Raw genomic sequence first — 14924 nt, 5'->3', positions numbered from 1 at the left:
CAGGAGTCGTATTCCAAAATATCTGGAAGGCACCAGGTTGGCAAAGGCTAGGCTAGCCTCACCTTAAAGTCTCACAATTCTTTCTTAGGCTGTATTCATGTATACACACTTAGCTTAGGGGCAAGTCCCACTGAACTCAATTGGGCTTCCTTCTGGATATAGAGGTATATACCTATAGGATATACCTCTATATATATACCTATAGGATATAGGTATGTAGAGGATTGTACCATTGCCACATTTCTAGACCTTCGTAGATTTTTTTTAAAAAAATGCATTTATCATTCTTTGGCGAATCCTTAACTCTGCCTTTTAAACTTCGTCCATGGGGGGGGGGGGGGTTGTTTGTTTGTTTGAGGTTGTTTTTTCACATGACGATCTCTTCAGTGTACAGCTTATGCTGGTGCTTTTTAACAGGAAAATTTGAGCAAGCATTTCCTAAAAATAGTTTTTCAAAAGGAAGAAGTTTACAACCTTCTACAGCTAAGAGAGGCACTTTCCACCCCTTCAAAATTAAGAAAATGCTTCCTACCTTTCCATGTATCTCTTCTCATGCTGTGCCTTCTTCAGCAGCTGTCTGGGTTCAGCCAGGACCCAATTCTAGAAAAGAAGCTATGTTTTTCTTCTCTTTCCCTTTTTGCACTATTTACATGCCTGGTAGCGAAAGCTGGAATCGGAGAGTAGCCATAAAGAAACTGCCTATCAAACTTGTATGTGTATGTGGGTCTGTGTATATATCTCTCTGTGTACTCTTTATATCTTTAATCTTAGAGTTCTAAGTGAGACAAGAAAAGGAACTGGCACGAAAGGTATTCTTCTAACTGCAATTGCCGATTTCACCTCCCTCTGAACTTTCCTCCCAAAAGCCTTGGTGCTGAATTCACATTAGACGCTTTTACTGTTGGCTTGCTGTTTCTGCTTCTCCCGATTCAAAAGCACTATTCACATGCATAGAATCATAGAATTGTAGAGTTGGGAGGGACCCCCAAGGGTCATCTAGTTCATCCCCCCTGCAATGCAGGAATCTCAGCTAGATCACACGTGAGAGATGGTTATCGAACCTCTGCTTAAAAAACTCCAAGGGGAAAGCATTTTCATGAAGGTTAGTTGGAGGGAAAATGAGGCAGAGGGAGCTAGGAATAGACTGTTGCAAAGACAGGAACAGAGCCATAGACAGGAACAGTGGGTAGCACATCTGCTATGCATGCAGAACAACCCTGCTTCAACCCCCAGCATCTTCAGGCAGTGCCTGGAGACTTCAGCCTGAAACCCTTGAGAGCCACTGCCAGTCAGTGTAACTAACACTGAGCTAGAGCAGGGTTCCCCAAACTTGGATCTCCAGCTGTTTTTGGACTACAACTCCCATCGTCCCTAGCTAGCAAAAATCAGTGGTCAGGGATGATGGGAACTGTAGTCCAGAAACAACTGGAGATCCAAATTTGGAAAACCCTGAGCTAGAGGGACCCACTGGTCTGGTTCAGTATATGTGTAAGGGGGAGAGAGTACAGAGTACCTCCCCCTATAATCAAGAGTAGCTCCTCACAGAGCAGCGAAGGAAGCACAGGCTCGGGGGAGGGAAGTCAGGACACGGAGAGAGAGAGTGCCCGGGCTCAGGCAGGATGAAAGAGCCCAGACTCCACAGTCGGGAGGAGAGAGAAGGGGACAAGGGGGAGAGGGAAAACATGGAACGCAGACCCTTTCCTCCGGTTCCGGAATTACGAAAAAGAAGAAAGGGGAGGAGATTCAGTGTCCCGCGTCTTTTATGTTGGGGGCGTTCGCGCCGAGGGGCACTTCCGGATTCTGCCTTGGAGTAAGAAGACATGTTGCTACACCTTCCTCACTGTAAATAGCAGCACCAATAAACAAGTTATGGAAAAGTAACCTGAGGAGCGTCGTTACTCTAGAGTAGTCGCAAGAACCCCCTGACAATATGGTAGCTTCCTATGGATTTTCTGTCAACAAGTGTCGTCGGGGCTGGCCCTACAGTTAGGTGAAGTGCTTGTTTCCGGTGGCAAATGATCATCCTCCCTGCTGCTTCTCTTCCCCCCCCCCATTCAGCTTCATTGAGGACAGAGTGCCCAGCCACAGCAGCAGTGCAGCTGGTAATGATGAGGCTGGTGGTATCGCTGTACCTTCCCTTGGTGTTCCTGGTGGCAATGCTATGACTGTATTGTGGTGGGGCTGCGGCTGTAAGCTCAGGCTGCTGGTCTGGGTGGTGCAAGCACAGAGGAGCCATCTCTGCTGATCTTCTGCCCACTGTGTTTCGGGGAAGTGCCTGTGACCTGTGCTGTCCCCCCCCCCCCAAAAAGTTGAGCAACTAGCTCAGTTGAAGTTAAGGTGACCCAGATGAAAGGCAGTATTTGGCATAGCAAACAAAAAAGACAAAAAAACAACAACCCACCTCTCTGATGTTTGCTTGCCTGCCTGTGCTCTTAACATATCAGTACTTGGTCCCCAGGCAGTTGTCTTAACTGAATTATGCACACAGGGCACAGCTAAACTCTGGAATTTGGTACCTACAAGAAGTGATGGTGCTTCTAGATGGATGCTTATTGTGAGAATACATGCAGGGTTGTTGTCCCCCCACCCCCACCCCCAGCATTCAAATGAGTGACTACAAAGGATGGTCCCTGTTATCTCCGCTGAAATCTTAAGAGTCGGCAGAGTGTTGGACTAGAACTTGGGAGACGGAAGTTCAAATTCCTCCTCAACCATGAAGTTCACTGGGTAACCTTGGGCTAGTCAGTGTCTCTAAGCCTTAGCCATAGATGCCAAGTTATGCTTGACATTGGGGGGATTTGTCACATGCATGTGACGTCACAAGTGCAGCACACACATGTGACATTACAAGTGTCGGGAGGAGGCCTCTGGGCTGACAGGGGAGATGGAGGTTCAGTGGGTCCCTCTGCCACTGCAGGGAGGCCTGATAAGGCCTGCAGCAGCCAAGACCCTCGATATTGGGGAGGGGGCAGGACTCAGCCCCATACAAACATACCGTATTTCAGGGGGCTCGGGTAGCCCCATACAGTTTGCACCTATGGCCTTAGCTACCTCAGGAGACTGTTGAGAGGATAAAATGGGGAGGGGGAGAACCTTGAGCTCCTCAGAGGAAAGGTGGAATATAAAATAAATTAAATGCCATAGTAGAGATTTAATGTACTTATAACTCTCCTTTCTCCCAAGCTGGGACTCAAGGAGATATGCCACCCGTCAAAATATGGTACACGACACTCTTGTACTACAGAAACTTAGTCTGGCAGAACAGGGAGAGAGTAAGTAAATATTGCACAAACGATTTGCCCCAACATAAGGGAGCTTCTGATTATAGCAACCATGTTCTTTGTAAGCTGAGAACATTATATTTACTCCCAACCGTGTGTAAGAATTTCTCCACAGTCAATGGCATGCAGGGCCATATGTAAATGCCTCACACAATTTATTTGTTCTGCTCAATTCATTATCCATTATTAGAGCCTGATACCCTGTTGCAAATCCCACCATGAATTGCATAGTTCTGCTGCTAGATTGTGATTCTGAGGAGTAATTTGGAAGCCTTGCTGAGAAAATGCAAAGGAGAGAGGGCATTAATAAACAACAGCTGCTCGGAGACTCAGCATTGCATACTAAGTAGGTTCCTTTTCTAAGACAGGAATTGTAGTTGCTCAGAATTAAATCCCACTGGAATCTAGGAGGATTACTTCCAATGACTTGTGTTTAAGACTACCTCTAGGAACTAAGTCTGAATCTGTTGCACTCTCTGGGCTTGTGCACACTGCTCTTTCCAGACATGGTCCATGCTTAAAAGCTCTGCGTGTGGGAACCTTTTTGTTTGCTCTTTAAAACCTGCTCTTTGAAGCTCAATTGGAGCAAACCTGAATTGATGTTTGCTATGATTGAACACTAAAATGTGAGTTTTCATGGAGAAAACTCCAAGGCAAAAAGAAAAAGACACAGAGCTTTTAAGTGCAGACCTGTGCCTGTAAAGAGTAAGCCCCATGGAATACGAGGGGGGAGGGGGGCTTGCATCTGCATAAGACCAGGCAGCACCCAATTTTGGATTACTTTAAGCCAGAGATGGGAAATCTGAGGCAGTCCAGATGTCGATGGACTACAACTCCTCTCAGCCGATGGCCAGGGATGGTGGAAGTGGAAGCCCAACAACAGTTTGAGAAGGGCAGGTTCATCGCCCCTGTTTTAAGCCATAGGAAAATATCTTAAAGCTGAGTTTTGCCTGACTAAAGGATTATTCAAGGATAGCAGAACATGTTCCTCCAAGGAGAGAGATATTAAATCATCTGTCTTGTTCCTACAGGTGGCCAAGGTGTTGTGGTGGTATTACTTCTCCAAAGTCATTGAATTTGCTGACACGATGTTCTTTGTTCTGCGGAAGAAAAACAGTCAAGTCACTTTCCTTCACGTTTATCATCACGCCACTATGTTTAACATCTGGTGGTGCGTCATGAATTGGATACCTTGTGGACAAAGTTAGTATTCGGAGACGCGAACTTAAAATGTAACCAAGCAACAGTCCTAGAGTACCTTCATATACTGTCTGATAGATCTAACAGGAAGATCTATGCAGTCCTGCCATTTGGGGGAAAGTGGAGGGGAATCTCATTTAGTCAACATGAACAAAATGTAGAGTAAGCTGTTAGGTTCACTCTCCGTCTGAAGTAAACACACAGCAGCAACTCATTTGCCATTTTGCTCTGTTGAAATGCTCTGCTGCATTTGGTATATTGTAGAATCGACCTCAGACACCTCCTGTATCCAAACAGATGATGTGATGGATTAAAGTGCACAGAACAGCTAGAATACTGCAGCACATTCCTTGAGATCGCTAGTTCAAATCTCACATGCATGCCATCCCGGTCTTGGTTTGTGAGCATTGTGCAGAAGCCCCTGCTTCTTCCTTTTTGAGTCTCTTTTGTGCAAGAGAAATACTGAGGATGAAAGAATTTTCTGTAGTCCTCCAGCAAAGCAAAGGTTGGAGGGGACTCATAGATCTATTTCCCCTTGTAGTGAGGTGAAGTAAAGGAAATGACTCTGAGCTAATTGGCCTATTAACACAAGAACCAGTTGCAGTTTTAAAAGGTTAGAGCAAGGGTAAAAAGAAAAAAAAATCATTTTTTTATATATACATATCTAATCTAATCTTCTTCTTTTTATATATACATATCTAATCCAATTTTACATTAATTAACTTCCCCCTGCCCCCCCGTTTCCATCTCCCCTTTTATTCTCCTTGCATATAATTATATTGGGGTGAGAAACTTTTCAAAGGCTAGAGCGAAGTGCTATCTTCCCCATCCCCCACAGATCGAGTTTGACAGGTGGGGCAGTCTATCTGTCAATCATTCGACATCTGAATGACATCAGATGGCATGTATTTGCCCGCAGTTTGGAATCGAACCATGCTAGCAAATGCGCAGCCTGCGAAGCCTGACAAATCGCCCGTGCTTGCAGAGAACTATGCACAGAACTTTGCAGGCACCACCCACTTAGTGGTACTTGCAAATCCTCTTTCGGTGGAGCCACATCTCTATGGCCTCAGGTGTAGGGTTAGGCTCGTCCTACACCTGACACCATAGAGATATGGCTTCACTGACGCCTCCACAGTCCAGCGCCCCAAACCAGCTGCCTGGATTATCTCTCCCTTAAAGCAGCTTTAGCCACCCCAGCAGCAGTTGTGAACCAACTCACCACCAGAACCAACACCACTTGAACATGGTTAGAAAGAAACCCATATAGGCTACAAGAAGGAAAGCAGCATAAACTCACTGAACCATCATTATGTAACACTCCCACGCCATGGTAATAGAGGCTGTGAGCTCGGCCGCCAAAGGAAACCCCACCAGTTCTTTACATTGCCAGTGAACCATAGTATTGATTCTCAGAAGCAAGGTCTTAACAATGTGTTCAATTCAATCACAGGTTTCTTTGGACCCACCTTGAACAGTTTCATCCACGTCCTCATGTACTCCTACTATGGACTGTCCGTCATTCCATCCATGCGCAAGTATCTGTGGTGGAAGAAATACCTCACTCAGGCACAACTGGTACGCTTACAACATTTTGTCATCTGTACTGACCATAGTTCTGAAAATAAATATATAAATCCTGTGTAGCAAGGTCGAGCTAGCAATGAGCCAGTTTGCAATGGAAGACAAAGTTGAGGGTGGGGAAGCTTTTAGTTCTTCAAGGCAGATTATCTTCCTTCTTTTTTTTCACTGTCCAGGGACACTTGCACAGTGGCAAGGAGTCACAGCCCCATCACAGCTTCCAAACATGCATATGCACATCTGCATCACGCATTCACGCTGCATGTGGGAATCGGCATGATGTAGCAGGTGGATTTTTTGCATGCGGCAAGCCATGTAATGCATGGGCCTTCAAAAGCAAAGTGTGAATCAGCCCAAGTCTGATCCCGCAGTCTGTCTGCAACACAAACCTTCTAGGATGTGTATATATGCCTAATTCTGCATAGGCTTGGGGCCATCTCAGTGTAGCTGCTCCGCCAGGAGAACCATGAAGAGACTTTATGTTCTGGAAGAAGGGAGCAAGGAACACACAGCCAGGCAATGAGTTGCTCAAGGCCAGTATTTGGGAGAAGTGTGATGGAAGTAAATCAATTCGAAAAGCCACAAGGATCTTATAAGAACTGTTGTTGTTTTTTTGTGGGTGGGGTGGGGGAATATGCTATACTGGAGCAATACCAAGTGCTGGCAGGAATAGAAGTAGCCCCAGTGTAATTGTAGTTGATCCTTCTACTCATTGACACTGCCCCATGTTTCAGTGTGAGCCTTGCCTAGGTTCAAATTCGAAGGACAATCTGTGTGGCACAGAGGCAGGTCACATTCCAGATATGACACCTGCCACATTGACCCTGTTGCAATTTGGAGCACGGCTGAGTTTCTGCATAGGCTTCACAGCTCTTCATGCACTTAACAGGATCCTTGGGATAAACTACTCAAGATATTAAGGCCAGGTGAACAGAATATGTAAGAACCCCTAAAACATTAATGGCCTTAATTTTGTTGGTGTTGCCACAAGCATCAACAAGTATGACAAGCATCAACAAGTCAACACTGCCGCTATGGTGTCAAGGTGTGACCTGTAACTTTCTGAACAGAATTGATGGAGTTACCCTGGCTTTTCTCTCCAGCAAAACAGCCATTCCAAAGGGAAACTGCCATTTTTAAAAAACATCCATTAACAACCTGGGTATTAAATATACATAGGTGAACGGTGGTAGAGCGGAACTTGTAGAATGACAACACAACCATCAGCCATGAAAATGATGTCAAAACAAAATTTAAAAAAATCCTTCCAGTAGCACCTTAGAGACTAACTAAGTTTGTCATAGGTATGAGCTTTCGTGTGCATGCACACTTCTTCAGCTACCTACCTGTAACTGAAAATGATGGGCATTGACGTTTCTTCCTTCAACAGATCCAGTTTTTGCTCACCATTACACACACGCTAAGTGCAGTTGTGAAGCCATGTGGATTTCCATTTGGTTGCCTCATCTTCCAGTCTTCATACATGGCCACACTGGTCATTCTGTTTGTTAACTTCTATGTTCAGGTAAGTCGAACAGGAAAAGGATAGTTGCATATGCTTAATGCAGAGTGTCTTGAAACTTGGCATTCCTAGCTTTAATGGAGTCAGGCTTGGTTCCCCCCCCCCCTATGCTGGTTGTTAAAACAAACTTTAAGTATCTTCCTCAAATTGCTCATTGAGTTGAACTTGAAGGGGGCACTGAGGTGAAGGAAGCACAGTCAGCAATTATGCAACATTCACTGCAGTGCGATATAATGTTTCTTATCGGCGTGTCCAATTCTGCAATGTTAAGAGCCTTTGTTGCAAGGCTCCTTGCTGGTATCCAGTTCCCGTGAAATGTGGGGGAAAGGAAACGTGACAGCAAAATCAAACCGAACCTTCACTTATAATGAAAAGATAGATAAGTCCACTAGAGTGCCCACCAATTCAGCAGAAACCAGCAAACTCCATACTACAAAGCTTCAGCAAGCAGGCAGCAAATACAGGCAAAACTTATGCTTCAATGGCTACAGTGGAGTGCTATTGGAAAACAATGGGCAGGCCGAGCTACCGTCTTTCCCCTTTTTTAAGACACCGTCTTATAACTTTTTTTCCTCAAAAAAACACAGGGTGGCTTACTTTCGGTGGGATGTCTTATTTTTTTTATTACCGGTACAGTTTTTACAGCTCAGGGCGCTGGCTCAGGGCGCTGCTCGGTTCTCTTGAGTGCTCGGCGCTGCAGCAGCCACTGGTTCCGGGTGGCAGGGCAGCAGGCATCCTAGGCCGGGCCAGGCAGAGGCCGCTGGCTCAGGCGCTCCGCCTGCCGCTGCAGGGCGCTCCAAGCTCCTTGGCCAGGCCAGGCAAGGAAGAAGCAGTGAGCCCAGCGGTGGCGACAAGCACAGAAGCGGCAGGGCGGCGATGGACGAGAAGGCGGAGCGCGGGGATGCAGCCAGCAAGGCGGGAGCGCGATCAGCTGTTAAGTGGAGCTCTTGGAGCGCCACTTCAGAGCTGATCGCGCTCCTGCAGTGCCAGCTGCATGGAGTGACTCTGTGAGTGGAGGTGCCTGTGGGGGTTGGTTTCCGCGGAGCGGAAGTATGGCTTATTTTGGGGGTATGTCTTATATTTCTCAAATGCTTAAAAACCCTGCCATGGCTTACTTTCTGACTACGTATTAAAAAAGGGGAAACAGGGTAGGAATGTGCATTTGCCATTCACATCAAAAGAAAACCATCTGGCTGCTTGACCCAGACCCAACTGAACTTCGCAGTGCAGGTTCATCTGCTGCATATGTAGAAGTTGCTTCTGTGGGCAGACCTTTCTTGGTGAAGCAGGACTGAAATATTTAATCCAGTATTATCTTTATTATTAGATCGACACCCCACTTTCCCTCCAAGAGCTGAAGGTAACATGGGTTCTCCTTCCAATTTCCCCCTCCCAGGTTGTGCTGGGGGATAGAAACACTCCCCCCCCCACGCGCACACGCTCAAGGGACACCAAGTGAGCATCGTGGGCTCAGTGGGGATTTGAACCCTGGTCTCCCACATCCTGGTCCAGCACCCTAGCCACTATCCTACAGTGGCTCTTATCCCTTCTCCGGGTGCAGAATGGGCCAGAATCAAGGGCAACTTTAGTTCCAGCAACAGATTCTTAAGGGAGAAAGCACAAGCACCTTTTCCACATCACTTTTCTGTGCAATAAATTTGCTTTGCTATTAACTTGTTTCACATGCTCCACTTACTTTTTTTCTTTTTCAAGGCTGTTCTTCTGTTAAGAGTTACAGTGTTCTTCTTGTACTCAAAGCTACACTATATTATTATCTTATTTTATTATCTAAATTCTTTGGGGTGGTAGCACATTCAGTGCTGTTCACATTTCAGCAAATCTAGCACTCGAGTGCTTACCCTGCATTTTCAAAAAAAGAAAGTGGCAAAGCACATCCCTCCCCTGCCAACCGTAATTTCACGAACATTATACAGAGGTCCCCCAAGTACGTATCTGTGTGCCTAATTTTTTTTAAAGAACAGCAGCATGGCTAACCCCTTAAAATTCCATACAGGGTTGGAATTTTATGCTGTTGTGTCACAGAGAAATAGCACACCAATTACAGAATGCAACTACTGTGACATACTCTATTTAATCTTTGTGGGAAAGGCTCAAATGAAAGGACTTTCCTGTGAAATCTTGCACAGCAATACTGGAGGTGGGGAGAAAACACTACAAAACAGCTGTAAATTTATTGCATACTGCAGCTCAGCAGTTCTTCCTGCAGTCAGGTGTAGATAAAATCACTTCTAGATGCAATAGATCTACATCTAAGATTGTTGTAGGTGTTCTTCTCTGTAGCAGTTGTCTGGGTGGCCAGCAGCATCTCTATAGCTTGCTGAGAGGGGTGAGGTTGGTGCACACACACTGGCTGAGCCAATCCAATGTGGCCTCTGATGGGTTTGCACTGCACCAGCACCCCTCCACCTCTTCCTCCCAGTAAGCCACAGCAGGGCTGATGATGAGGTCAGTGGCAGGCAGTCGGGTAACTGCTGCTGCCTTGCTGACCTCTAGTGGTTTTGCTGATCCACTTCTTTTTAGCCCTCTATAAAGGATGTCTACTGAGTTTGTTTAGGCAACTTATAAGGAAGAGGTTTTGTTAAGAGAGGGTTGATAAGTAGTGGCAAAAGCAAGCACATACATGGTATCATGCTGGAGAAATTCTTTTTTTGTATTTCAAACAAATGCATCTGCAATTAGTTTCTCTGTGTAAGTCCAGGAGCACATTTCTGTTCTTCTCAACTGTCATTCTGTTTTCTGAGCTTCTGGAAGAGATTTCTTGGTGGATAACGAATGCACTTTCTCCCTAGGTGTGACATTTTAAGTGCAAGCAGAGAGAGATCTAATCTACTCCATTCTGTTTAGTATGATATTCTACAGCCAACAGCAGTATGTTATAGCAGTTGCCGTAACACCCGCTTGATGAAGGCTAGTATTCAATTGGGGTTGCATCCTGTTCAGGGTAGACCCATTAATGCAGGCATCCCCAAACTTCGGCCCTCCAGATGTTTTGGACTGCAATTCCCATAATCCCTGACCACTGGTCCTGTTAGCTAGGGATCATGGGAGTTGTAGGCCAAAACATCTGGAGGGCCGCTGTTTGGGGATGCCTGGCATCCATGGCTCAGGCTCATTAATTTCAACAGGTCTACTTGATGCGAACCTTAGTTGGATACAGCCCCGAGTGTTTATTTTGTGAGGAGAAATGTTAGCAGTACATTAGACAGAAGCCTTTGGGGAAAATGCTGGATAAGGAGGCACTATCTGTAGTGGAAACTGTTAAAATAGAAGACATGCTGTTGTATCCTTTTTAACTACAGGAAAAAGAACTTTGGCTATGGCTAAAAACATTCAAATCTACTTAGAAGAGGATGGCCCTAATTTTGATTACTTCTGTTTTTCCTTCCAGACGTATCGGAAAAGACCTTCAAGAACCAATACAAAAGAGGCCTCTCAGAAGTCTGTTTGCACAGAAGTCAAGAATGGGTTCCATAAAGACTACATAATGGCAGCTAATGGTGCTCTGAACAAAAAAGCACAATAAGAAATTATTTTATTATACTGTAGTGTACAGAATCCTTTTTTTTTTTGCTAAAGCCCCCCAAAATACGAGTTGACCAGGCAGTTAGTACGAGATTTGACTCTGTTTCGTTAACGTTTAACAATTTTTACTCCCTTGTTTAACTCACGATTACTTGTTTTTAACAATGTAGTTTCAAACGTTTTGATAAATACCTCCATCGAAATGGTGAGGACATGCTGTCTCTTTCACCCAGCCAAAACAAAGCCACATTTTGTAAATTTTAAATATGGGCAGAATGCCTGACAAGAGTTGTTCCTTGGAATGTTGAAGGTATGGGGTGGTGGGTGCTTTGAACAAAATCCTACCTATTGAAACCAGCGGCCGGTTCACAGGTATTAGTTGTGCAGACATACAGTATATAATCTCTGTCTTAGGAAGAAGTGTGTGTTTTAGTATGTTTGCATGGTGACACTAAATTTGTTTTCCCCCCTTGGATTCTAGGGAAAATGATTTGTATACTAAAAAGCTTTGTTATTATCTTCATGGGGATAAAGAGAAGTAAGAGGACTACTCTTATTCCAAGTTCTAGCAAGAGGCAGTGTAAGGTGCTCCAGAATTTCCTCCAACTTCACGTGCCAACTAAGAACACCTGAACTGCATTGTCTGCCCTGAAACCAACCAAACGCTGGTGTACCTGCTGCCACCCTTTAAAAATGTGCTGCAATAGGTATACCCAGTAACAAAACATACGGCAACATACGTAAATGGAAACCAAACAAAACAGAAACAATTATACCCGAAATTTCCTGAAACGAGAGGTACACCAGCTGCAGATCACCTTGCAGAAAATGTGTTGGGGCATAATCCGTTATGCTAAGTAGTGATCGGCCACGTGACAGAGCCAACTGCAACCTTGCTATTGTCTTTTTTACCCTTCACATTGCTTCCTTGGCTCACCAAGAAAGGTATGGTTTATATCCAACCCCCTGGTTTTAAATCTGCGACACTGCAGAATACAAGTTCACTAGATGCACCATAATATTCCTCCTGTGAAACAATAATGTGGAAACCAGGAAGAGTGGATTGTTTACAGGCAGGCAGCATTATTGCTGCAGCATGAAAGTGCACAGCTGATGATGAGACTTTTAAGGCAACCCTATACAGGTTTGCTGAGAAATAAATCCTACCCATTTCAATGGGACTTACTGTGTCCGGTGTGTGGGATTTTAGCATCAAAATATGACAAGTCAGATCACTTGCACCACCAGCAGCCCGTTTTGAAGCTGAACCCCCGTTTCATTTCTTGCTGTGGGTCCATAAAGCTGAAACATGCTTGAGCCACCTTCTCCAACATTTAAGTGCTTCTCTCTCTACTCTATTCTACCGTAGCAGCCACCATACCTGTTTTAGGTGTGGTCTGTTACCAGCAGATTAAGCCTGTTCGCCACTCGGATGCTATGGCCTACGGTTACAGTGGTAAGAAGCTAGATTCTGCCACACATTCATAAGTGTCACCAAAGCATACAGTCCCCTTTCAAAGAGTTTTATCTTGTGGGACACTTAACAGGCACTTAACATTTGCTGCTGATGGACGTTGGTAGTGACAGAGCTTGGTTTAATGCTGCTTTTATGCCCAATATGAACCTTGGAAATTCAGCCTACCAAGCAGCTGCTTGATTCTGTACTATGGCAAAACATCAGCAGGAGGAAGCAGCAGCAGCACTACAGCTAAGACAGCTCAGCCTTGCTGCCTGCAGATAGTGTAAAAAAAAAACCACTTACCATTCCACACATCCATTATTGCATTCCCATGTTGGCCACCCCCTCTCCCAGTTGGTGCAAGCAAGGCCGGCCACCTTAGACAATTTGGCACCCTAACTTGGTATGACTGATGGCTCCAAATGTAATTGGCACACATTAAAACCTGGAGGATGAGGAGGCAGAAACATTGGGAAAAGGAAGAAATAGTTGTGTCTGGAGTCCAGGAGCAGGACACAACAGAATCCTAAAAGCTCAGCGTCAGCACAAGGACTATGACCCTGAGCAGGTTTACTTGCAAAAGATTCTCACTGAAATCAGTAGGACTTACTCTGGGGAGGAAAAACAAGCTTTGCTAGAAGACAGGGGCCCCCCAAATATATGCACCATGCCTTTATGAAGATGAACTGTTGCCACTGATGGGCAAAACAACAAAACAGTATCACATTGGGTGTAAGAAAATGAGATTCATCAAAACACCCTAAGCATTTGATTCTTAGAAACCATCCACCTTTAGGAATTCAAGTGGAAGCCAGGAAGCAATGACAATTTTTCCCTCAAGAGGGTAGTACACACAGCACTACATGAAACCAAATGACCACTTGAGTGTTGCCAGAAAGATCCTTGAAGTGACTAATTCCTTGCCTCTTTTTTACTCAAATAAAATCCACTTGAATTTAGAGTTCTGGCATAGAAATTCTCACCAGCATTCCATAATGCCTGAAGCAATCCCCATCTCTTTGAGGAGCTCCCATGTTCAGCAACCTACAGATATGTAGCCTGCTGAAGCCGTGATAGGTGCTTGATTCCTTCGTCTCCGGGAGACATGGTTCCACTTGACTTCCAACACTTGGTGACTGCTGAAAACAACTATTGGAACAAACAGTTGTTTGAATTTTAACCTGAGACAGACACACACTTTTAATCCAAACACAGCCTGAAAACCTTTGCATCGGGGATGTGAAATTCATCCAAAAATGACAAGCCATTCCGAGGAGCTCTCAGATCTCCTGGTATATGTTAGTTCAGGTATGAGAGTTTACTGCACGGCGAACATTCACAGCAGGGGTGGCTAACTATTGCTGGTGTTGCTGAAGCCCCAACTCCCATCCAACTTGGCCAGGCTGGCAGGCACTGGAGGTTGTTGGGAGTGTTAGCAACTGCACACCCCCACCCCTGGGTTTAAAGGGTTTTTGTTTTGTTTTTGAAGGATGTGCCGGGTGGGGGGGGGGCAGGGAAGGGGAGGAACATTGCCTTACTCAATCTTTCAAAGGGCTGAAAAATACACTGTAGATTTAAAACCATTTGATAAAATCGTAATCAGGTACATGTCTGAATACGCAAAAACTAGTAACAGGCTGCTATTCTAAACAACCATCAGGATAACAACTTCTGAAATTATTTTCCTGTATCAGTGTTTGCCGTTGAAAATAAAACACATTTTACAGTCAATGCGTTTTGCGGTCTTCTGTTCTTGCTATGTGACAGTGCAATAGCTTGGAATATGAAAATACCCAAGATTTGGCATAACGCGGGTGGGGGAAGGGGGAGGGTGTTAATTATTTATTTCAGCACTAAGTTGGGGGGGGAGCCACATTCAATCACCCATTACATGCCCTATTATTTTCCCATTATAGCCTGCCTCTCCCCATATAAACTGACCCAAACTCTTGTGTTCATCACCTGAGGCCCTTCTTCATGTGTCCCCTCTCCAAGAGGTCTGGAGTGTGGCCATACGAGAATGGGCCTTTTCTGCAGTGGCTCCTCATTTGTGGAGGAGGTTCGTCTGGCACCTTCAATTAAGTATCTTTAGGCGCCAGGCGAAAACATTCCTCTTCAACCACGCCTTTGGTTGATTAACATTCTACAGCATTTTAAGTGTGCTTGTGGGAGTGGGGGTTATTATTTTGATGTTTCTGTTTTAACTATTTCTTTGTGCTTTTACCTTGTATTTTTATCTTGTGATGAAGGGCTGTATATAAATCTAATAAATAAAATAAAGTAAGTAATTTGGAAACTGCACTCTGTCAGGTACAAGACAACTCTTACCCATTTCCTT

General features: G+C 44.9%; 1 protein-coding gene across 1 annotated transcript in view; it reads left to right on the top strand.

Moving 5' to 3' along the window:
* The window catches only part of ELOVL2 (ELOVL fatty acid elongase 2), a 45308-nt gene extending 33972 nt beyond the window's left edge, over positions 1-11336 (top strand). The window contains exons 5-8 of the mRNA XM_035126179.3: positions 4313-4484; positions 5935-6059; positions 7453-7587; positions 10994-11336. Coding sequence (XP_034982070.1) covers positions 4313-4484; positions 5935-6059; positions 7453-7587; positions 10994-11128 — 567 coding nt within the window. The 3' untranslated portion in view covers positions 11129-11336. The remainder of the gene's footprint in view (positions 1-4312; positions 4485-5934; positions 6060-7452; positions 7588-10993) is intronic.
* Positions 11337-14924: the final 3588 nt, after the last annotated feature.

Source organism: Zootoca vivipara, chromosome 8 (genome assembly GCF_965207765.1).
Source record: "Zootoca vivipara chromosome 8, rZooViv2.hap1.1, whole genome shotgun sequence".
NCBI classification, from domain to species: Eukaryota; Metazoa; Chordata; class Lepidosauria; order Squamata; family Lacertidae; genus Zootoca; species Zootoca vivipara.
Note: the sequence above shows the minus strand (reverse complement) of the source record. Positions and strands in the feature narration are given on the sequence as shown.